At 50.3% G+C, this 23,018-nt stretch overlaps 1 protein-coding gene across 1 annotated transcript in view; it reads right to left on the minus strand.

Annotated features, from left to right (window-relative positions):
- Window positions 1-799: 799 nt before the first annotated feature.
- The window catches only part of NSG2 (neuronal vesicle trafficking associated 2), a gene marked incomplete at its 3' end in the record, with an annotated part of 50,577 nt that continues 28,358 nt past the window's right edge, over window positions 800-23,018 (minus strand). Inside the window, exons 3-4 of the mRNA XM_081302545.1 lie at window positions 3,073-3,183; window positions 800-991 (exon numbers count right to left, since the gene is read on the minus strand). Coding sequence (XP_081158671.1) covers window positions 800-991; window positions 3,073-3,183 — 303 coding nt within the window. The remainder of the gene's footprint in view (window positions 992-3,072; window positions 3,184-23,018) is intronic.

Below are 23,018 nucleotides of genomic sequence, written 5' to 3' on the forward strand. Positions count from 1 at the left end.
CTGCTGAGCCGCCTCCTTCTCTCCCTCTCTGCCCTGCCAGTCACAGGCGTGGGCAGCATCCAGCTGTGGAGCTAGAGAAACCTGAAAAAGGCAAAGAAAAACCTGCCCACGACTGAGTGTCTGCTTCTGCAAGTCACTAGGCCACCGGGCGAGCCCTCGGAGCCCAGCGCGGGGTGCCCAGCCCTGGCACCAACACCCACCCCCGGTTTGTGCTCATCTTGCAAAAGGCACCCGAGCTCAGCCGAGTCTGCTCTGGGTTGTGCGCATCCTGGGCTTAAAAACACCAAAACCAATCCTTCCTTCCAGCCGGGCCCCTCCTAGCTCCCCGTGCTCCTGTCCCGCAGACCAGAGGCAAACCAGGCAGCCCCGTCTGCCACCCACTTGCACCAGGCCCACGGCCGAGGCTGCAGGAGCCCCAGCTCCTCACGCCCTCCAGATGGAGCCTGCTGGCACTTTCTGTTCCTTTTCTTTGTTTCTCTCCTTTTCTGTTTTTTTTTTTTAATTTTCCTGACAAAGAATAAGCAGTGGCTTTGAGAATATCTTACATGGGAACAATCAACACGAAACATGCCTTTGTACATGAGCCTGACTTGGGGACGAATCAACAATACCAAGGGACAAAAAGGAACATCGGTTCAGACAACTCCAGTGCACGATATTTTCCGGAGAGTGCCGCCCCGCCCCCCACCCGCCCCACCCCCACATCCCAGGAGTACAGTGTTGTCTTGTTACTCGAGCTTGGCTGAGCCTGGGGGGTCCCCTGCCCACCGCCCCTCCCCCACTCCGGCTTGGTAGGCCCCTAATGGCCCTGGGTCTTGGGCGGCTTGGGCTCATGAATGACAGCGGCCGCCGACAGCCAGGGCCCGATGGCCCGGGCAGTGCTCTGCTTGGCCACGCTGTAGTGGCTGATGACTGTGTAGAAGCGGCTTCTAGAGTTGGGGTCCTGGGACGAGTAGTAGGCATCCAGGGAGGCCGGGATGCAGCGCTTGTGCTGGGGAAGAAGGAGACTGTCAGGGGCGTGTGGCCAGCCCACCCCTCAACCCACACACAGCTCAGCGCACAGTGGGTGACAACCTCCACCTGGCCTGCCCCTCCCCAGCATCATCACCCTCCCATCACCATCATCAACATGGCCCCTTGGAAGAAGCCAGAGGAAATGAACCTGATGGTGACCCCAACCCAAGGCCAACCTCCCCTGCTCCTCCACTGTGGGGCTCTCGGGCCCCAGCTCCCCTCTCCTGGCCCCAGGGGCTTCCCGGGATGCTGCCCATGGACCATGGCTGCTTATTTTATGCTCTTGATTTTACATTTGTATCTCTTTAATTCCAAAAGTCTTGGTCCCTAACAACATGAATGTATCAGTGCATTTGTATTATCTTATAATACGTGTAGCACAGTCACAAAATAACACAACATTCCTCCGCAGAATTAGACCACTGGGTGAACTTCTTTCACTCTGCTCTGCGGCTCTCTATATCCTTAGAACACAGACAGTCCCAGCTTGGAAGGGTTGTCATTTTCTGACTGGGACCATACAAAAGCACCCCTATCGGCCAGTGTTTCTGCCTTCCAATTCAGTATTCAATCAATGGCCGGAGACACTCAACACCTGGTTATAGAACAGGCTTTGCAGGCCAGGATTCTCCCTGGAGCCAGACGAAGGTAAGGATCTGAGCACGGTCGCCCCGTGCGGAGCTGTGGTGCTGCTGGGTAAGTTGGATGCAGTTTTGACTTCTGTCATTTTCATCTTATGAAAGGGTCAAGAGCACCTCTATCTTCCACTGAGGGTGGACGTCCATACCCTGTATCCCACAGTCATTTGAGGTATTTATGTCCTCAACTTGATATAGAGCAAGGTTCTTGGTTTAGGTTGTGTTCAATTGTCAGGGTTTTCTTTTTTCTTATTCTTAAAAATTTTTCTAATACGTCAATCATTCATCGTCTCATGACAACATCTAAGAAGACATACCCAGGGGCTCTGGCTCCTGTCCCTGTGCCCTCACTGCCCTTCCCTTTCCCCAAGTGACCGTTTTCAGTAGTTTTTGGCTAATCCTTGTGGGCTTTCTTCCTGACAGTACAAGCCACGCCTCTCGCCTTCCCTTTCCCACACCCAGGCGGCTGCTCCATCCTTCCTTACCCACTGGCTCCCCGACCCCAGGGGTCTGGGCCTCCTCTCCTGTCCCTCCCCACAGCACCACGGAGCCTGCCGTGTGTCTCCCGGAGTTCACTCAGTTGTCCCCAGCGCTAGCTGTTCCCAACCTTCGGGTTCCAGCTTTTAGCCATGAGGGGGGTGGTCTGGGGAAGTCACAGGGCAGAATCCAAGGACCTGCCCACATTGGAAGGTGACTGGACCACACCGCCCCCCCATGGGGAACCCTCTTCACGGCCAGCTCCAGCCTTTCCTTACCTGCACAATGGGGACGCTAGGACCTGTTTCTCAGAATGGTTGTGGCCCTACTGAGACAAGGCCCAGGAGAATGGCTAGCAGAGAGCCTGCCTAAGAGAGGGTGACTGTAAAGATGAATACCACTGTCTGTTCCAGCTCTGAATCACACTCTGGTTTTACTGTGACTGACGTGTCGAGGCCAGTCACCTGGCAGGCCTTTGGCCAGCTGACCAGACTGAATTCTCTCCTTAAAACCTCATGGAAATCTTTGGGGCATTACCAGCCCCCATTTTATGGGCATCCTCAGCTCCCATGTTGCAGGTAAGAAAACTGGGGCTTGGAGGGGCCCGGAGGCTCTTCGAGGTCACGTGGCTGGCTCAGTTCTTTGAAGGAGGTTTGCAGTTAGAGCGGGGCCAGGGAGGGGCATGGAAACCTCAGAAGCACAGTCTTCACCCCTGTGCAGGGCCCTGCAGAGGTGAGGACTCTGCCATCAGCCCAGTGGCTCACCTCCTGACCTTGGACAGTGCCGACTGGGCAGGGAGCCTGACGGCCCGCTTGAAGCTGAGCCCCTCAGGAAACCCAGAAAACCTTGCTGGACACACAGAGTGGTTGTCACGCCCAGAATTTGGATGCTGATGAAGACATGGGTCATCCCCCAACCACACCCACCAGCCAGGGCCTCTTACCTTATAGACAAATCCCTCTGGACAGCTGTGGTCGTAGGTGAAGGCTTTGTAAACCACCAGGAACACGATGCAGGCGAGGAACGCTAGGGCCAGGCTGACGAGGATGGTGACCTGCAGGAAGACACACCTGCGTCACCCTCGGCTCCAGATGCCCGCTCCAGCCCATGCACGAACCTTAAACCCAGGGTGGTAGGCAGATGGCCTGCTAGGAGTGCGGGCAGGGACCCAGCACACTGCTCCACTGGGCTTTGTCAATGACGTGCAGCGTGCGCCGGGGCCTCCGTGCCTCCTTGTGCAGGATCATCTTGAGGCTTTTTCTGGACCCCACTTGGGACAGACTTTTCCTGTACGCTGGGTAGGGAGTGGGGTTTGACCACTGGGCCCCCTTTCCAGAGCTTCCTGGCTCTGTTGTGACCACCCCGTCACCACTACTGAACTCCATCTCAGACATCAACCGCTTGCTCCACCTAGTTGTGGACACTAGTCCCTAAACCTTCCCCCAGGCTCTCCTCCCACCTGGTGGCCACCACTGTGCCACCAGGCCAAAGACCTTGGTGCTCTCTGCCTCTCACCCCACACTCTTCTTCCAGGAGAGCCTAGCACCTCCGCCTTCAGATACCTGGACCAAAGCCGACCATTCCTTACCACTCCCACCACTTCCGCCTGGCCAAGGCCACCCTCACCTCTCACCCGCGGGTGGAAACAGCCTTTAACCCGAGACTTGCTTGCCCTCTCTGGTGTGCCCGACCCAGCAACCAGAGAGATCCCGGGCGTCCAAGTCGAGGCACGTCCTCTTCCTGCTCAAAAACATGCAGTGTCCTTGGACACCTCAGACTAGAAGCCCAGCTCCTGACCACTACCTACAAGCAAGCTTCACAAACCCTGGGGAAACCTGATGGAAGCCCCCCCAGGATTTATCAGAAGGGAGCAAGTGAATGATTCCCGAGGCAGCTCCAGGTTTACACTGGCCCCATGGCAACCCCTGTACGAGGCAGACATTAGGGCGTCTAGAGCTAGGAGTGGAATTTGTGTGCGTTGTTTTTAACAGCAGACAGCCCTTTGAGTCAGTCAGCCTAGAAATGTTACAGAATTCCTCTCCTGGAGAGAGGCTCCTCTTGATTCAGAAAAAAGACCAAACCATCTTTGGGGATCTTCATCCTATTTCCACCCCAAGGCTTGTTGATGAGTACGGAGAACACAGGAGGCTAGGACGCTCCGGGCAAGGGGCGCTGCTTGTCGGCAGCTTGAATCCTGGATGGGAGACATGTGGGAAGGTGAAGGGGAGATGGAACAGGGCGGTGAGTCTGAATCCTCTGGTGGAGAGTCCATGAGGACTCCCCAGGCATGTGTGCGTGTGTGTGCATGTGTGTGCGTGTGTGCACGTGTGTGTGCGTATGTGAAGGTTTCAGATACAGGTGAGTGCCATGAGGTTTTAAACTATTATTGGAGCAGTGTGTTGCCCTCCCCCTCCACTCCCCAGTTCCTCTGCTGAAGCACTGGACAGGAATCAGCCTCCTGCTTAGGACCAGGGTGAAGACAGTGCCAAGTGCAATGATGGGGACATCAGACCCAAGTCCCCAGGCAAGATGTGCAGCCCGCACGGAGATGTCTGTGGAAGTTGAGCCTGGAGCAAGGGCTGCCCCCAGCTCAGTCATGTGCACACAGACTCCCCAAAGATGTCATCTGAATGGCACAGGAAAGGGGGTCGCCCAAGACCACTACCCTCCCCACTGACACTGAGGACCAGGAACACCTGGTCAGTAGAAGTTTGTAAAGAAACTAAAAATGCCCCGATTTTCCAATAACCGCAAGGCAGGAACAGTCCCAAGTCCATCAACTGGTGAGTTGGTGGTCAGCTAGTGGTCAGTCAGCTCCACACCCACAGAGCCCCCTCTATGGATTTCATCAACCGTGGAGACCAAAATAACTGGAAAGTAAGTTGCTTCCTTACTGAACAAGTATGGACATTTGTCTTGTCACCATTCCCTAAAGGACACAACATAACAGCATTTACCTTGTGTTAGGGAATTATGAAGAGTCTAGAGATTATTTACAGTACACAGAAGGGTGTCCATAGGTCCTATGCAAATACTACGCGTTTTAGATAAGGGAGCTGAGCATCTGAGCATTTGGTCAGTTATAGAGGTTCCTGGGTCCAATGACCATGACTCTTGAGGGACGACTGTATATGTACACAAGGGAACATTATTCAGTCATAAAAGGGCATGACATATATGTTACAAATGCAGATAGACCACAAAACCACATGCTAAATGAAAGAAATCGGGTGCAGAAGGTCAGATAGTAGATGACCCCACTTGTATGGAATATCCAGAATAGGTGGATCTATAGTCGCCAGGGACTGTGGAGGGGGCAGTGGCTGATGGCCACGGGGTTTCCTTTTGGTGGTGATGAAAATGTTTTGGGGCCAGGTAAGGGTGATGTTTGCACAACATTATGAGTGTTCTAAATGCCACCCACTTGTTCACTGTAAAGTGATTGATTTTGTATTAATAAACTTTGACCTCAATTTTTAAAAATAAATGCCCATGTCCCAGACAGTAGCCTGGCACCCACCCCAGAAGTGGGGACATCCTCCTCAATGGTGGCTGCAGAGCCACCTTAAAGGACTTAAAAATGTGGCTAACAGCCCTTGCCCTCACAGAGTGCTGCCTGGGCCCAGTTAAGAGGGCTGCTCCCAACAGCAGGACAAGACATAGCCACGTGTGCACCAGCCTGCGACTCACACCTCCTGCACGCAGAAAGGAAGTCAGAACCATAACCCCCCCCCCCCCGCCACTCCAATGGCCTGATGGGGGTCCAGGGAGTCCCAGAACACCTCCCACCCCAGTGACCATGCACAGCCAACTCGGGAGCAGGGCAAGAGGTCCAAACTCAGACACAGATGGCCCGATTCGGGGCTGGACACTCCCCCGGCGAGCAGCAGGTTGGTGAATGGGCCCACCCCTGACATTCCCTGGGTGCTAACAACCCAGGAGGAGTCATGTCACCAAAGTGTCACCACTTTGCTTGAAAGTGTGAGCAGAGAAGCCTTCAGCAAGTGTCACTGGGACAAGAGAAGGGAAGAGGGAGGCCGGTACAGTAGCCTCAGCCCCCTTCACATTAGCAGCACCTGAGAGCCCTTTCAATGCTGGTGGACTGGGCTGCCACAGCCTCAAGGATTCTAATTTTGGGGTCAGGGCCATGGCACTACTATGAACTTCCTGGGTGACGGATTAGACTGGGCAACCAGGGAGGCGCCTCTCCTCTGTGTGGTGATGACCAACTGCACATGGTTAGCATCACCTGGGCAGCATTTGAAACACTCCTGATTCTCTGATCCCACCCCAACCAATGACATTGGGACCTCTTGTCAGGATGTTCTGAAGCCCCAAGATGCTTCCCCAGTGCAGGCAGGTGGCAGAGAGCGCTGTGTGGACATGGGACGGGTGGCCCCTGTGACCGGCACCATCAAGTTTGCTATGCTAAGCGGGTGCTGGGGCACAGCCACTCTGTTCCTGGGATTCTGCCCAAGCAAGGCCATCTCACATCAGATTGGGTCCCTCATTCCAGAGCACTAGAATTAAGATGCTGTAGCTAAAGAGTGTGCCTCCTGTCCTGAAGTTTAGTAACTTCTGCAGCTTAGGCCGGCCATTCCTGGAGAGATTTGGAAGGCTGGAAAGTGGCAATGGATCAGGTGTCACTGTCCCTCAAGACCTCAGAGTCTTCAGGCAAGAGAGAGGTAGACAGATGGACACAGGCACTTGCAACACATGTGGTGGCACTGTGACCAACACAGGTCCCAAACGCTGAGGCCAGACTCGGGTCATGGAGTAGAGTCGATGGCCCAAGGAGGCTTGTGAGAGAGGAGGAAGGTGGACATTGGAGCTGGGCCTGAATTCCTGAAATGGAGTCTCCGTTGGTTTTCCAAGTAGGGTCAGGAGCCAGAGGCTTCTGGCTGCCTATGGGTGGATTTCCTGTGGGCTGATGCACTGGGCATCCTACAGAGCTGGCCGCCTCAGCTGGCCTCAGCCTTTCTGGCAGGTCTGTGGAATTCAGAGCCCCCACGTGCTTGATCCCTGCAGCCAAGCTCCCAATGGGGCGGGTGAGCCTCCATGGCCTGGGAGAGAAGCCCCCTTCCCAACGAAGCCCCTCTGGACCCGAAAGCCTGAAATCCACATCAATATTTATTGACTTGGTTTATAAAACTCCATTCCTTGGAGACATTCTAAAGCCTTTAGTTTCACCTCTTGAATTTAACAACCTGGCACTAGCAATAAATAGCTCGTTAGCTTTCCAATGTTGGATGTGACTGGTCCATTAGACGTGATGCTCGCCACATGAAGCCCCCTGCTCACCGTCCTCCTGCTCACTCACCCTCACCCATGCAGTGTGTTAATGACAGGGCCGACAGCGAGCCAGGCACTGGCCCATGGTCCCTGCCCCAGGAGGTGCACTAGGCAGAGTCGGGCATCGAATGCATAAATACCCAAATGGTGACAAAATCAGAAGGGACCTGGAACAGAGTGTGCAGAGGAGAGGGCATCCTGAGAAGCAGAGCCAGGCAGAGTGGACCCGGGCCCTCCCAAAGACCCCCAGAGGAGACAAGCACAGGTTCCCAGAGGACCTGGGAGGGGCTGTCTGGCTATGACCAGAGGACACAAGGAGACGCAGTTGAGGTGCAGCAGGAGGGACAGGGGCCAGCCCTCAGAGGCTTTGCAGGCCCAGGCCACCCACCCCCCCGTTCTGCCTGAGCGCCCACCGCGTCCCCAGTGCTTTCAGCCCAGCCCTGTTCAGCCCGGTTCCTGCTCGCCCTCCAGCCTCACGCCGGTCACTGCGGGGCTCACCTCCCTCCTCAGTCCCAGCCCACTCCTGAGTGTCTCTGGCCCTGTCTGGAGTTCCTCCAGGGTGTCCCTGCTTGAGGGCCATGGAGAAGGATTCCTCAGCCTCCCACCTGGCCTGGCTCCTGCCCCACCCCTGCTCAGGGGCCCAGCTGGCTCAGACTCCTCCAGAGCTCCAGGCTCAACCTCACCTCCATGGCCCTCAGAGCCCACCTGCTGGGAAAGCCTGGCAGCCAGCAATGTCCTCCCTCTCTGTGCTGGACACAGAAAAGCCTGAGCCACAGTGTCAAATTGCAAAAATACCCCCCCTCCCCACCGCATACACGCTCCCCCAGATGGACATAAGCAGACAATGTGTGTGTGACCAAGCAGACTATGTTCAGGGTGGAGCCCGGAGTTGTCACCTTCAGCCTCTGTCCTTCCCATCTTCTCAGTCCCACCCACCAGCAGCCATGCACACACACACACCCAGACAAAGGCCTCTTCACCTGGGAAAGAATCTTACAGCAGCAGCAACTGAGACATAGCGGACTTCCATTACTCGTCTGAGGCCACGTGGGCACTGAAGGAGCGGAGCAGATTGGAATCGGACGCTTGGTGCTCGAAGGCCTCAGTCCTAACCGCTACCTCATTTGGCCTTTTGATGAATGCGTCTGTCCAGCAGCAGCTCTGCTTGCAGGAGTGCAGGGAAGCAAGACGTTACGCACAACACATCCTGGAAACTTATTTGGGGAGGGCACATCACTGAAGATGTGGAGACCCAGGAGCTCGAAAGAGAGCAGAGAGAAACAAACACTGCTTCCTACCCAGCCAGGACGCTGGTCTAGGGCCTCACGATGCTGGGAAACATGAACATCATTACCATTCGGCTGAGCACAGCCCCGGGCAGGTAGTACCTGGTGAGCGGCCCTGTCCAATGAGGAGGGAGAGCCCAGCAAGCCTCAAAGCACCAGGACCATTTGTGTCAGGGAGATTATATTTTGTAGATAGATTGAAATAGCCACCTGGCAGGCATTTGTCCTCTGAACGTGGCAGCAGGAACCCCCAGAGACAGAACTGGGTGGCCCCCAGCCATGTTCCTGGCTCGGCCCACAGATCCTGCCCAAGGGGCTTAAGGGGAAAGGGTGAGGGGATCGCGGCCTCTGTAACTTCCCCTCAAGTGACAACCTGGCTTTCCTAGCCCTTTCCCTAGTACCAAGTGGTGAATGGGGCAGGGTCTTTGAAACCAGTCGTCTAGATAGCAGCCCTGGGTGGTCACATGTGGTGTGAAGCTGTGCAAGCTGCCTGCCTTGGGAGTCCTCCGCTTACCCCCTGTGAAATGGATTGAAATGGTGACTTCTTCACACTGGCTACTGAAAGGCTACACAAGGACTGGAGAGGCTTGGCCGTTATACCTGCCACCCCATGGGGATGACGTTAGCACACATGGAGGGCATACATGCATGACACCTTTTCTTGTCCTTGGGACTCTGTGGGGTAGGCGCTATCAACATGCCCATTTTACAGATGTTGTGTTAGAGGTAGGCAGGGCAAATTTTCATATATGAGGGCAGAGTCATGACTTGAACTCGGGTCTAACTCATAAGTCCGGCTTCCCAACCAAATGTTAGGCTGCCTAAAAACCTACAAGCTCAATAGAATTTTTTTTATTATTAAAAATGTACTGGAAATGGAAGCATGGCTCAGTGGCTCAGAGCCTAGCCATGTGAGGAAAATAATAAAAAATAGCCCAGCAAGTCCAGAGGCTGAGAGAGGAGGATCACAAATTCAAGGCTAGCCTCAGGAATTTAATAAGACTCTGTCTCAAAATAAAAAATAAAAAGGTTTGGGGATATGGCTCAGAGCCCCTGGGTTCAATCCTCAGTACAAAAAAAATTAATTAATTAAAAGGTATTGAAACATTATCATGAAGACGATATTGGAAATCCAAGATGACACCTACTGTTATCTCACCAGCCTCAACTCATGTCCACACCTATCTCTTCTTCCTGTCCACGCACATGTCAACACAAACCTTGGTTCTTTCTGCTCCACACCATTTTACATGCTCGGGGTCCCTTCAGCTTTCTGTGGTCACATAGGACATCCTCACATACACATTGGGACCACCCAAGAACCAAGAGGGTCCTTAACTTCCCCATCTGCAAAATGTCCCTAAATCATTACACTGATCTATCCCAAACTGCCATGGGGTGCATCTAAGATGAAGAACGCCGAAGGAGAGCTGGCTCTGTCAACGCTGCAGTGGTGATGAAGGCTTCCTGTTGCTGCTCCTGTTATAATTGTGACCACCAGGGCTGCGTTGGTTCAGTTATTTCCCCGGCACCAGGACCACTGGGTATCATTATCACCTATCCCCTGTCCCACCCAGCTGAGTGACTGTCCCTGCAGGCAGGGCCATCTCCTCCTCCATCTCTGAGCTTCCCAGGGCCTGAGGGTCCTGCCCTTCAAGGCTCCCTGCCTAGTCTGTTCTCCCTGCTGCCTAGGGATCTTGCTAAGTTACCCTTCTGAACATCTCACGGAAGCTGCAAGCCCTTCCCTGACTTCCTGTCTCCTGGCATGTAGGGTCTGTGACTTCACTGGGCCACCCAAGGCAATGGCAAGAAGCAGAGTCTTGAGGCCTGGGCCTCTGTATTCAGATCCCCCACTCTGCCCGACACTCTGGAGTCAGCAGGCTCCACACACACCTGAGAGGCTCGGGTGCAGTTACCTGGCGCTTGTGCTTAGGACACCATCCAAAATCCTTGTCTGGCATCTAAAGAGAAAAGGACAAGGAATTCCCCAGCCTTGGTTATCAAATACAGTTGTCTTTCTATATCCCCAGGGAATGGGCTCCAGGAACCCCTGCAGACACTATTCCTGTGCACGCACACTCAGGCATGGCCATGCACACACAGGCATGGGCACACACACAGTCCTCGTGCCTGGAAGCTCTTGGCTTTCTCCTATTGGCCCCCACCTTTTTCCACAGAGGATCCCCCAACACACACACACACACACACACACACACACTCACACACACACACACACCATCCCAGACCTTTCCCTAGAGTACGCAGCTGTCAGTCCTGGCCATGTGCATATGTCTCCATGTTATCATGGCTTCTTGACCTGCTAGTCTGTGCCCCGAGACTGTGAGCTTCCCAAGAGAAGGAACTCTGCCCCAGTGACCTCCTGCCCAGCTCCAGGCCTGGGCCTGGCACAGAGAGCACACAGTGAGCCTTGAAGTGCGACATCATTGATTTCAGCCAATCCCATCAGGGAGCCAGGCTGTCTCCTCTGTCCAGAAGGCCAACGATCCAGATGCTGCAAGTGTCTCCCTGCCAGTCCTCCGGCCTAGACATAGCCTGTGTCCGTCTCCATGGAGACACTAAAACCTGCAGCTCAAAGAGCTTGTTTCATTAAGCTACTTTCATTCCCTCAATCCCCTTTCTTGGCAGAAGAGTTGATTAAAAAGTGGGGAGGGGGCCAGCTCAGCAAAACTGGTTTGGAAAATGAGAAACCATCTTCTCCAAATTCCAATGGATGGCACTGCTAGGCACCAGTGGGGACTCCCCAGCCAGAAAAATGAACCTAGGTCCTCCTGTAGTTCCCACAGGGGTGAAAAATAGCGCCTACCAACACCACAGCCTCCACACATGGCGCCTGCTCCTAATACACAGCCACGCTCCAGGGAGACATCATTTCAGTGACAAGGATGAAGGGATCTCTGCCCAGTCTTCTACCTCCTTGCGCCTCCTTCCTGACCAGACCAGATACACCAGAACTGGGAGGGCTGTGGAGGCCTTTCTATAGGAGGGTCCCTGCAGCAGGCCTGAGGCTGCTCCCTCTGGAGCACACTGGCCCTGCTGGGCATCTGCAAACTGGGGTTCTAGGAGTGTTCCCATTCCTGGGCTGACAGGGCCGGCTCCCTGTGCCTGAGCTATGTGCACAGTATGGTTTAGGCTGCACATCGGCCTTCCTTCTGGGCATCTGGGCAGGTGCTCACCACAAGGTGACTATGTGATCAGCCCCAGTAAAGCCCTGGGCACTGGGTCTCTACCGCTGACAGACATGTCACAATTGTTATTCAAGTGGGCGGGGGGGGGGTCAAGCACTTGGAGGAATCTCATGGAAGTATGTGCCTGTGTCCCTCTGGGCTTGGCCACGTGCTCCTCTCCCTTGGGTGATTTTGCTGCGGGTCCCTTTGCTGGAATAAGCCAGAGCCAAACACACAGCTGTATGCTGAGTCCCTGAGTCCTCCTGGTGGGCCCCTGAGCGTGGGGGGTCTCGGGGACCTCCAGCACAGCGCCCACCTCTGTTTGCTTTCCTGACTTCCCCATTGTGCGCCGGGTGTTTCAGAGCCTGGAAGGAGCTCGGCTTTCCAGGGTCCCTGCGCCTTAAAGGCAGGCACCAGGGCCCAGCCCTCCTGTTTCCCTGTCTGCTTCCCAGAGCCGGGGCCCACTAACACCTCTTCTTTTGTTCTGGCCTCATGGGTCAGGATGAAGATAGGGTCTATTCTTCCTGCGTAAAGGAGCAGGCCACCTGGTTTGGGGTCTGTCCCTCTCCTTCTTTGTGGCATCTGGCTGAGGTTCACTCAGTGAGCCTAACACCAAAACTGGAAATGGGCACCCTTCCTCCACAGTCTACATGAAGCTTTTCCCTCTGGTCATGGGCAGCAGTACCCTTTGGGCTATTGCTGAGGGCTGAACATGCTTTGGGTTCACGTGGTGGAAGTGTGGACGCAGGTGTGGAGATGTGGGAGATGGAAGAACCCTGAAGCAGTGGGCCCCGTGTGCAGGGCTAGTCCTGGAGGCTCTGCCTTTGAAAGAAAGTAAAGATGCCTCCAGGGGACCCTAGTTGATTCCCATGAGAGAGTGCAGTCCCTCCCCGCTCTCTGGCTTCCTGTCTCACCATAGGATCCCCCGCTTCTACCAGGATGGCCACAGTCAAGGTGACCGCGTCAGAGCAGATGCCATGTCATTGAGCTTCCAGACTCCAAACCTGTCAGCTAAATAAAACTCTTTTCTTTTTGTAAGCCCAGCTTTAGGCATTTTGTTTCAGCCATTGAAAATGAACTCACAGCAGCAGGCGACCCCTCCCCGGAGCAAAGTGGGCACAACAGGGTGAGAAGATGAAGACTGTCCCGGGCCTCCTCCTGAGCCACATGCCCTGGCTTTGCTCACAAAAGAAGCCTGCCCCTGGTTTCTTGGATGCTGACCAGGTCAACGGAGCAGGTCTGTGTCTTGCATTTGGAGTCTGTCTTTACATACGGACCTCCTTAGCAGGGAGTCCAAGGAGGAAAGGTGTGGGCACAGAAGCCCCCCGATCCAAGCATCACCTGATGCAGGTGAGGAAGGGCTGAGTCTGCATCTACTCAGCCAGTCAAGGTGCTCCCCAGTGATGCTTCTAAAGAACACCCAGAAGCCAAGTTCTCCCTCAAGGCCCAGATGTTCTGGGGCCGGGGGTACGTTTCATGTGACCTCGGTTAGAGCACCTACGTTCCCATCTGTCCCTTCTGACCTGATGAAGGCATAAAAATAGGTAATGGCCAGAGCCCTGTTGGGAGGCCAGAACCCCCCATGCTTGCACCCCAGCCCCTCACTTCCTGGGTCTCTTATCACAGCTCCATGGCCTTGGCTGTCTCACCTGGGAATTGGGGTCACAGAAACTACCTTCAAGCACCGACTCTAGGAGGGAAGGAGAGCACCCCGTGGGAACGCTGTGCCGGCCACAGAGCCGGAGCCAGAGACCAAGGATCTGGGGGAGCGAATATAGCCTGAGGTACAGTCTTGCTCCCTCTGCTTGCCTCATGGTCCCTGTGTTTTGAGTGGCCTTTTTCTGTGCCCATCCGGCTGCATTCACTCAATACTAATGACTTCATTCTACTTTGTATTCATCAGACTCAGGCACGTCCCTGGAGAGAGGAGATGACCAGAGTGCTGGCTGACCTGTCTGGCTACTGGGGAGAAAAGAAACGATTCCCTTCAGGTTTGGGAAGATATGGGGAGGAGGCTGCCTGTGCTGCTGGCCAGAGCTGTTCTCCACTTGCAGCTTCTCCTCCTCCTGTCCTTTCCATGACCTTGAACAGGTTGGGTGACGTCCTGAAGCCTCAGTTTCCCCAGCCATAAAATAGGAGTCAGAGCGGTGCCCTGCACTCAAGCTGAAAGGTGCAGTGAGGGCTAGAGGCCGCTGCTGGCTTTGTTCTGAAATGGTACATGTTTAGTAAGTGCCATCCGAGAGACACACAGACAGTTCCTGTCAATGTACTGTCCTGGGTGGAAGCGCCAACCCCAAATGACAAGACGTCTGGGAAGGAACACCTAATGGTGGCCCGTGTACTGCCCTCATCTGTTCCATTCCTCAGCAGGGGGACATTCCTAAAGAGGGCATTGGCTTGGCTGCTGGTGCACCCCCAGGGCTGAGATGACTTCACTGGAGGGACTTACAATGTTTTAAACATGGTGTGGTCATTTTAGCTTCACTTATTATTAATATCTTTAAACCAACCCAATAAGATAGGCCCCATCACTTTTCCTGTTTTATAAATGAAGAAAATGAGATGCAGAAAAGTTGTCATCTGCCCAAGGACACTCTACTGCCCAGTGGAGTAGCAGAGCTTTGAATCCAGGTCTGACCCAAAGGCTATGTGGCCTCCTAAGGCCACCGGTGGCCACTACTAGAGTGGCTTCCTGGAGTATAAAGGGCCTCCCCTCCCCAAACCAACCAGATGGGTCATCATAATGTTTGGTCAGCTCCCACAGAAGCCCCTAAAAACCCATTAAAGAAGCCCATTCCCTAAGGCCCTGGTGAATCTTGCTCAGTAAATTGCCTTTTGAGAGTAAATGGAAAATGAAACATCTGTGGCCTCAAAGTTTATATGAGCCATGATTCAGGAGTCTCTTTCAGAACTCAGAGAGGAAAATTCCCCATGGGGAGGAGGACTGGTATAGAGTGTGATTCTGGGGTGTGGAGCCAGGAATTCATTAATATCTGTGAAATCCTTGAAAGAGAAAAAGCACCGTTTAAACTGGAGCATTCCAAGGCAATAACTCATTTCCCAATTTAATGTGATATTGGCATAATCATTAGAAAGAAGAAATGAGGGTTTGGGGCCCCGTTTATACAGGAGATGAATCTCTGGCCCCTGAAGTATTTTTCATTTTAAAAGTTCAAACTACCATTCAACTTGGGCTGGAGGATACCAAGACCTTTGACGGTGAACCTCTTGCAGGAGAAGGCTGAGGCCTTAATTCACAAGCTTGTGTCTTTATAAGGCAGCAAAGCAAATGCAGAATAGATCTAAACATGTTACCTACTACAACAACCCGTCAAGAGCACAGAGCCAGCCACCCCTGCTCAGCCCCTCACCGCAAGCACAAAGCAGGCCAGCAACAGAAGGAAGTCCTAAGGGCCAGGTGGGAGTTCTGGGCATGCTGGGGAACCTGCCCCGACCACAGGGGACAGCAGCTGCTTGGCTTCAGTTTGTCATCAGGGAACAAGGCAACGAGGTCCTACAATGACAGGCCAGATCGTTCAAGAATAGACAGTGATCCTGAACTTCACAGGAAATTTCCCAATTGTTAGATTGGGGGCAGCAGGTCCAGGGAGTGCTTTCATGAGTCTCTGTTCACTGCTCACTTTAAACCTTTCAACAACCCGGAGCAATAGAGCTATTGATCCCTAGGTGGTAAGAAATAAGTTTCCAAAAGCAGTTAGCCCAAGACGAGACAGCCAGTCCTCCTCAATCTGCCTTGGACAAGGTCCAGGGAGAGGTGGGGAGTGTGACTGGTCTGAGGCTCAGTGTAGAGCCAGCTCCCAGGGGGCACCACTGGCATCTGTGACCGATTATTGGATGGGACAGGGTGGGAAGTCAAAGGGGTCTGGAGGATGTACATACAAGGGGAAAAGGCCTGCTGCCTCTACCACCGTGGAGGGATCTGGGGGAGGGGAGAAGGACTTAACATTCATTGAGCATCTGCTGCAGGCCAGGCCCGTAACTTCACGTGTATTGCTTTACTTGAAGTCCATTAACAATGGTCAGATGAAACGGCTATGGTTCTCATCTGCCTAAAGTTCAGTGAGGCTAGGAGCCTTCCAGGACCACACAGCCAGGGCAGAAGGAGCCTCTTCTTTCTGACATTTGCTCAACACACCTGGGCCTTCCTCTCACCTGGGCTGTTGAGCTTCTACCACAATCTTGTGAATCATCAGCCTTTTGGAAAAATGATCCAGACATGAAAACTCCCACAGTGTTAACAGGGCCATTTTTCACAAAATGCAACTCGGTAAGTTAAGAAGTCCTATAGCCTTGCTGTCTCCACAGGACGTGACTATATCTACAACTCTGTCCCAACATGTAGGCAAGAGGGCTTTGAGCATCAACGTCACCAAGTTTATTTACTGTTTCCATGAAGATGATTTTAACTTATTATTTAAAAAAAATGAGAGCCCGTTGACAGTTCTGCATACAGATGGCACAGTATTTAGTTCTGGCTCTTCAGAGACGAGCACCCACAGTCTGAAAGCACAGCAAGGGAGTTGGGAGGAGAGGCCAGGCCCACAGCAGACTGACCTAGGATTCGACATCTGCTCCATCCTTTACCTGCTATGTGGGCCTTAAATAAGGAATGCCACATCTCTGAGCCTCAGTCTCCTGATCTTCAAAATTAGGATCCATCATTTCCCAGGTATTCTGGGAGGACTTCCAAAGATCCCGGAAGCAGAGGTCCCCTAGGGCTGGAAATTATTCCTGTGGTGATTAATTAAAGATCTTCAGAAGCAATTACAAATACAGCCAATTGCTCAGCTTCCTGCCACTAAATGAGCCAGAGGCCTGGCTTTGTTTCATCAAGATGGCCTGGTGAGTCACAGCCTAATTAACTTTGTCATGGTTTTACTGGGACAGACATCACCACTCTCTGACTACATGTCCCTTATAAGCCACTCTTACTAGAACACCAGGCCAGCATCTGACCCAGGATCACAAACGTGGCCTGCTGGGAGCCACAGAAAGATACCTCCACTAAACCAAGTACGTTCCCTCCACTGAGGTCCTATGGTGGCGGTAGTTTAGGTCCACGGAATTGTGTGCATATTCAACTCTCACCTCCGCAGCCCAGGCAGAGTGAGGGGCATCATGGCCCAGAGCCAGCTGCCAGTGTCTCTGCGTTTATGGAAAGCTCTCCTGGAAGAGCTGTGGACAGAGCCCAGGGGGAGGTGAGGCTCAGGTCAGGGTACTTCCCGGATACAGAAAATGAGGCCAGCAGGGGATGCAGAGAGGATGCAGAGGTCTTTGCCACAAACCCCCAGAAAGAAGTCTCAATGAGCCAACTAAGGACACTAGCTTGACACCTCCCTGTGCCCAGCCAGGTTTGGACTGAAATGACTGCTCCTGGTGGGCTAGGGCCTTGAGGACACATCGCAGGCAGGGCCTTCTGTATCTGGCAGGCCTGGGCTACCATAGGTGCTGCACACATCTGTGCTGAGAAAACAGACCCCATGTAACCTGTGTAATCACCTCATTTTTACCACACCCCCACCTTGTCCAGAAATGATGGAAGGCCACTGGGTGAGTAACCTCTACCACGTGTCAAGTGCTCCCTATGCCCCGTTCTGCCCTAAGCACCTCATACAGCTCCTCCACTGTCTTCAGTTATTCTAGGCTAAGCATCACTGTTTCCATAGGAAGGGACTGTAAAAATCCAAAATCCATGACGTCCCAAAATCCAAAGTGTTCCAAAATATGAAAGTTTTTGAGTGCTGTTCTAATGCCGTAAGTGAAATTCCATACCTGACCTCACACATGTCACAGCCTAAATGCGAATACAACAAAACTGCTCTCTGAGATCACCTTCAGGATCTGGGTATCGGGTGTGCGTTGAGACATGAATGAATGCTGGCTGAGACATATGCAAATATTCCAAAATCTAAAATCTGACATACATGCATTTTGGATAAAGGGTGCTCGAGGGTGCGATATCTGTGATAGGTATCATTGTTGTTGCAATGAGGTAAATGGAAGGAACGAGAATGGGCATAAAGTTGGAGACAGTAGGATAACAGTACCCCAGCTTGAAGTAGATGCATAATAAATTAGATCAAGGTTTTCTAGAAACCTGAGGAAAGACAGGCACTGGAGCAGCAATAGTATGCACAGAGTCCAGAAGATAGAAACGAATTGGCAGCTCAGAAGATGCACAAATGGTTCCTGACTTACGTGGCCTTGGGTGAATTCCTTCCCCCTTATCCTCTGTCCAAAGGGAGTGATTCCAATAATGTCCCATCAGGGCAGTATGAAAGTCAAGGAGATGACAAACACAGTAAGCATGTCTTCTGAAACCAGGGAGATGTTCCCCCAGTGTCTGCCCTGCTGTCTTATTTTGGCCTTTTCCCCCTCTCCACTTATTGGAGGAGGCAACTTGGAGCGTGGGTGTTGAGCGGCAAAATCATTGACATTACTGAACAAGGAGGCTCTGGGATTTTCGAGTGCACCTGCTCCTGAATTTCATGAGCAGTGGGCGGATGAATGGCTTGATGAGTGCTAGCCTGGCTTCCACTCGAAATGAACATAAAAATTCAAGCAGCAATGGGCTAACAGAGATGATAGGAAAAAAATGCTCCATGTCCCTAACCAAAATGCAAATCAAAACCACAAGGAGACTTCACATCAACTATCAAAAAGACAAAAAAATAAAAAATAAAAAAACAAATACAGGGGAGTATGGAGAAAGAGGAAGCCTTGCCACTGCTGGAAGGAGTGTGTGTGAATCAGCACAGACACCATGGAGAACGGGATGGTGGTTTCCCAATAGACGAACCCTAGACAGGGCAGAGGGGTGGCAGGGGAAGGGAGGGGGCATGGGTCATTAATGATGTGGAACGTGATGATCATTATTATACAAAGTCCACATTATGAAGACATGGATTGGTGTCAATATACTGTGTATACTACCAGAGATATGAAAGATTGTGCTCTGTGTAATAAGAATTATAACGCATTCTGCTTATAATTTAAAAAATAAAAATAGAACTCCCATATGACCCCGCAATCCCACTGAAGGGAAATGGAATCAGCATGCTAAAGAGACTTCTGCCTGTCCATGTTGACTGCAGCGCTACCCAAAATATCCAGGTTATGGAGTCAACCTAGGTGTCTATGATGGGCAAATGGGTCAGGAAAACATATTTATACACAATGGAATATCATTCAGCCATATAAAAGCACACATTCTGTCCTTTGCAACGACTTATGGGTCTGAAGGATCCTATGGTAACTGAAATGTCAGACCCAGAAAGACAAACATGGCATGGTCTCACACAGAGGGAGAATCTAAATTCTGGATTTCTTGGAAGCTGGGAGTAGAGTGGTAGTTACCAGGGGCTGAGGCCAATAACAGAGGAGGAGAAGGCTGGCAAGTGGGTACAATGTTAAGAGTTAGATGGGGACAGAGCCTATAACACAGAAGGGTGAGCATCACACCCAATAATGCACAATGTGTCTCAAGAGAAGATTTTAATGTAATCACAATAAGTAAGTAATAAAAGTCAAAGATGATGGATGTACAAATTACCCTGAGTTAATGATTACCCAATATAGACATGAATAGAAGCATCACCTGTACTTCATAAAGATGTACAAATATTATGAGTCAATTAAAAACGAATTTTTAAAAACCTAATAAGAAAAATGAAGAAATTGATTTAGGATAAATAAGAATATATGAATGACTGATATTTTCAAAAGATTTAAGTCATTCCAATGGATGTGACAAAATGAGAGGGGCCTCCCGCTCCCAATCCCCCACCCCACAGTGCTGTGTTTCCCATCTGCTCAGTAAGTCCCTCCTCTCCATCATCTCCTGCAGCTGAGAAGTGCATGGATTCTCCTGGCCTTGATTTTCCCCCCAGCTCTTCAGAGAACTGAATTGGAGAAAATCTTATTCACATGTTACAAAGTGAGCCCCAAACTGGTGATCTGGGGGAATGCCAAATGAATATTAACCCCAGGGCCAGGCACCTGGATGCAGCAAGGTGGTCTGGGAGAGACCTTTAGGAGGCACACTGAGGAGCAGTGTGATGGAGGTGGCGCTCCTCAGCCAGCCTGGAGGAAAGGGAAAGTGTGATCAGGCGTCAGGCGGAGAGAGCCGCTGGCACAGAGGCATGCAGTGGAGCCCCCCAGAGGCACACAGTGGAGCCCCCCAGAGGCACGCAGTGGAGCTCCACGGAGGCACACAGGTGGATCGGTACTGGATAGTGAAAGATGGGCTTCTCTGCTGAACAGAGGCAGCCCGCAGATAAGGTGAGGGTCAGGCTCAGAGCTCACTGGGAGAGCTGGCGAGCTGGCAGGTGCTGAGCACCCAATGTTCACGGCACAGTCACCTTTGGATTTAAAAAATCACGTTGGCGACTTGGATAGAAATTGATTTAGAGGGGATATTCGAGAGGAAGGAAGACACAAGTAAAAGGCTATAAGAATAATCTAGACCCAAACAAATATCCACAACCCAGAGTACTTCACAGCTGAAGACTGCACCAGCACGTGGGCAGATACCAAATCAAGGAGATGAACTTACATTTTTCTGGTGCCAACTGTGTTTTGATGCTGTCTCTGTGTTATCTGAACATCCTATAAAATAAGATGAGTATCTCTATCTTGCAGATAAAAGACTTAAAACTCAGGGAGGTAAGGAAATGAGCCACACGCAAAGCAAGTCTGATGGGTTCCCCAGCCCATAGATCAATGTGTTCGAACTTCGCAGACCTGCATCAGAAACAGGAGCCAGACACAAACAAGAAAGGAAAGACAATCTGTTCCATCTTATGAGATATTGTTCTCTACATTCAAGAATGACTAATGGGTGCGTAAAAGGTAATTTGTAAATACAGAGCCCCAAGTTCTATTAATATTCAATGATAAATGGTGATGCTTTAGAATCAAATTCACAGAAATAGAAATTTCCACTGTATGATAGCATCTGGGAACATTAGATTGTGCATCATAACTTGTGCTTCCATGAATCACCCACGTCACATACCCCAAGGCCTGGGACATGGTAGGCACTCTTTGAATACATATTGACTGAATGAGGCCACTTGGAGAAAAATCACCGAAGGGAGTTATAATGAAGGGAGTGACGATAGATGCATTTCCAAATAAAATCTCTCAAAGTTTTAGAGAGGCAATTGGGTGTAAATGGATTTTATTTATTATTTCTTCACATGTTTACAGAAAACTAACACCCTCTCCCAACCACACTAAGCCAGCTAATTCTACGGGTCTATTGTCTATTATTATTATTATTATTATTATTATTATTATTATTATTATTATTTTAAACTTAAACAGATTATGTCTCTATGCTTTCCAATTTTCTAGAGCCTGAAGAAAGAAAAAGGCACATTGTACTCTTTTATTTGGAAGCAGCATAGCATTATACCAGACCTGACAGAGATACCAAAAAAAAGAAAATACAAACACACAATATGATTTAAACAAAAATCTTTGAATAATATCCTGAAAAACAAGACTCATTGGTGCATGATGAACAAATGAGAACATGTAAGAATGGCTTAATATTTCAAAATACCTTCATATAATTTACCATAATATTGAGTCAAAGACCAACCATGTGATCATCTCCACAAATGCAGAAAGGTTATTTTGGGGCATATCCATCAAAATTTAAATGGCAAAATACTAGAAATGACAGACCTCAAGTTGCTGATCAATGCTACTAGACAAGAAAAATGACATGATTATAAAAATTGGAAATAAGAAATAACATAAGAAAACCAAATATCAGAAAAGGAGAAGCAATATTCGACTGGGGAAGATGAAATAATCATATATCTAGAAAAACTTAAAGAAACAAATGTTTAAACAAATCATCAGAAACAATAAAAGAAATTGGCAATTGCCTGGTGGCAAACAAGTGTACGCAATTCAAAGGCAAGAGCTGGACTGTAACTCGGTGGTGGAGCCCCTGCCCAGCACACCTGAGGGCCCAGGTTCAACCCAAACACTGCAAAACAGAAAAACACCAGAAACACCAAAAGCAAATTATTAAACATAAACAAAAACCAGTTAGGAAAATATAGTGAAATAAAGTGTTCCTCTTAGCATATCAGCAAAACGAGGTAAAAATACAACAAAAACCGAAAAGGTGATTTTAAAGCCCAGTTGGGAGCCATGAAAGTTCCACGAATGGTATGTTAAATCTTGTTTCCAGACAGAAGTCTTTAGTATTTTAAAGCTGTTGCTTCTTCTAAGATTAATCTATAAATAAACAATCCAAATTAAAAAGTAACAGGAGTGCTTTGAAAACTAACAAACAAACAAATAAACATGTATTTGGAAAGGTAAATATGCAAGAATGGGTAAAGAATTTCAGAAGAGTAAAAGGAATGAGGAAACAGCAGTATAGGCAGATACTGAGGTACATCATAAAGCTACGTAACTGAAGAAATTTGGTTCATGATACCAAACAACTGTCAGAACAGTGGAAGAAAAGAGAGAACCCACATGAACTTAGATACTTACGGAAACGCAGTATCTGAAAGAAGGTCACGTGACAAAGAGGGAAAGGATTAACTAGTGACTGTCAAACATTTGATCAATAGTGAGCTAGATGTGTGTGTGTGTGTGTGTGTGTGTGTGTGTAAGTAAACATCACACTGAACCCCATTCCATTTTTGAATGGAAAAGTGCCATTCAAAAAGAAATAAAAATTGGATTTCTACCTCACTCTTTACTCAAGGGGCAAATTCCAGATAGAACAACATTTGACATAAAAATAAAATCATAAAAGTACCAGAAGAAAATGAGTTTAGGGTAGAAGAGGCTTTAATACTTATAGAGACAAATGTATCGATGTTTTCTTTATGTCTTCTGAAGTTAGTAATGAATTTGAATTAAGGCAAAAAGTAAAAAAAAAAAAATCCTATAGGATTGAAAAAGAGGTTATGCCATAAACAAGACCAAAATGCAAAAAAAAAAAAAAAAAAAAAAAAAAAAAACAGACGAAGTAGAAAAACCAAGTTTGTAGCTTTGGGAAGAGTCACGAAAATCAGTAGGGAGGAACTAAAAGTAGTCCAACCAATAGGAAGCTTTCCAGGAAAGAACCA

This window comes from Spermophilus citellus, assembly GCF_964194105.1.
Source record: "Spermophilus citellus genome assembly, chromosome: 1".
NCBI classification, from domain to species: domain Eukaryota; kingdom Metazoa; phylum Chordata; class Mammalia; order Rodentia; family Sciuridae; genus Spermophilus; species Spermophilus citellus.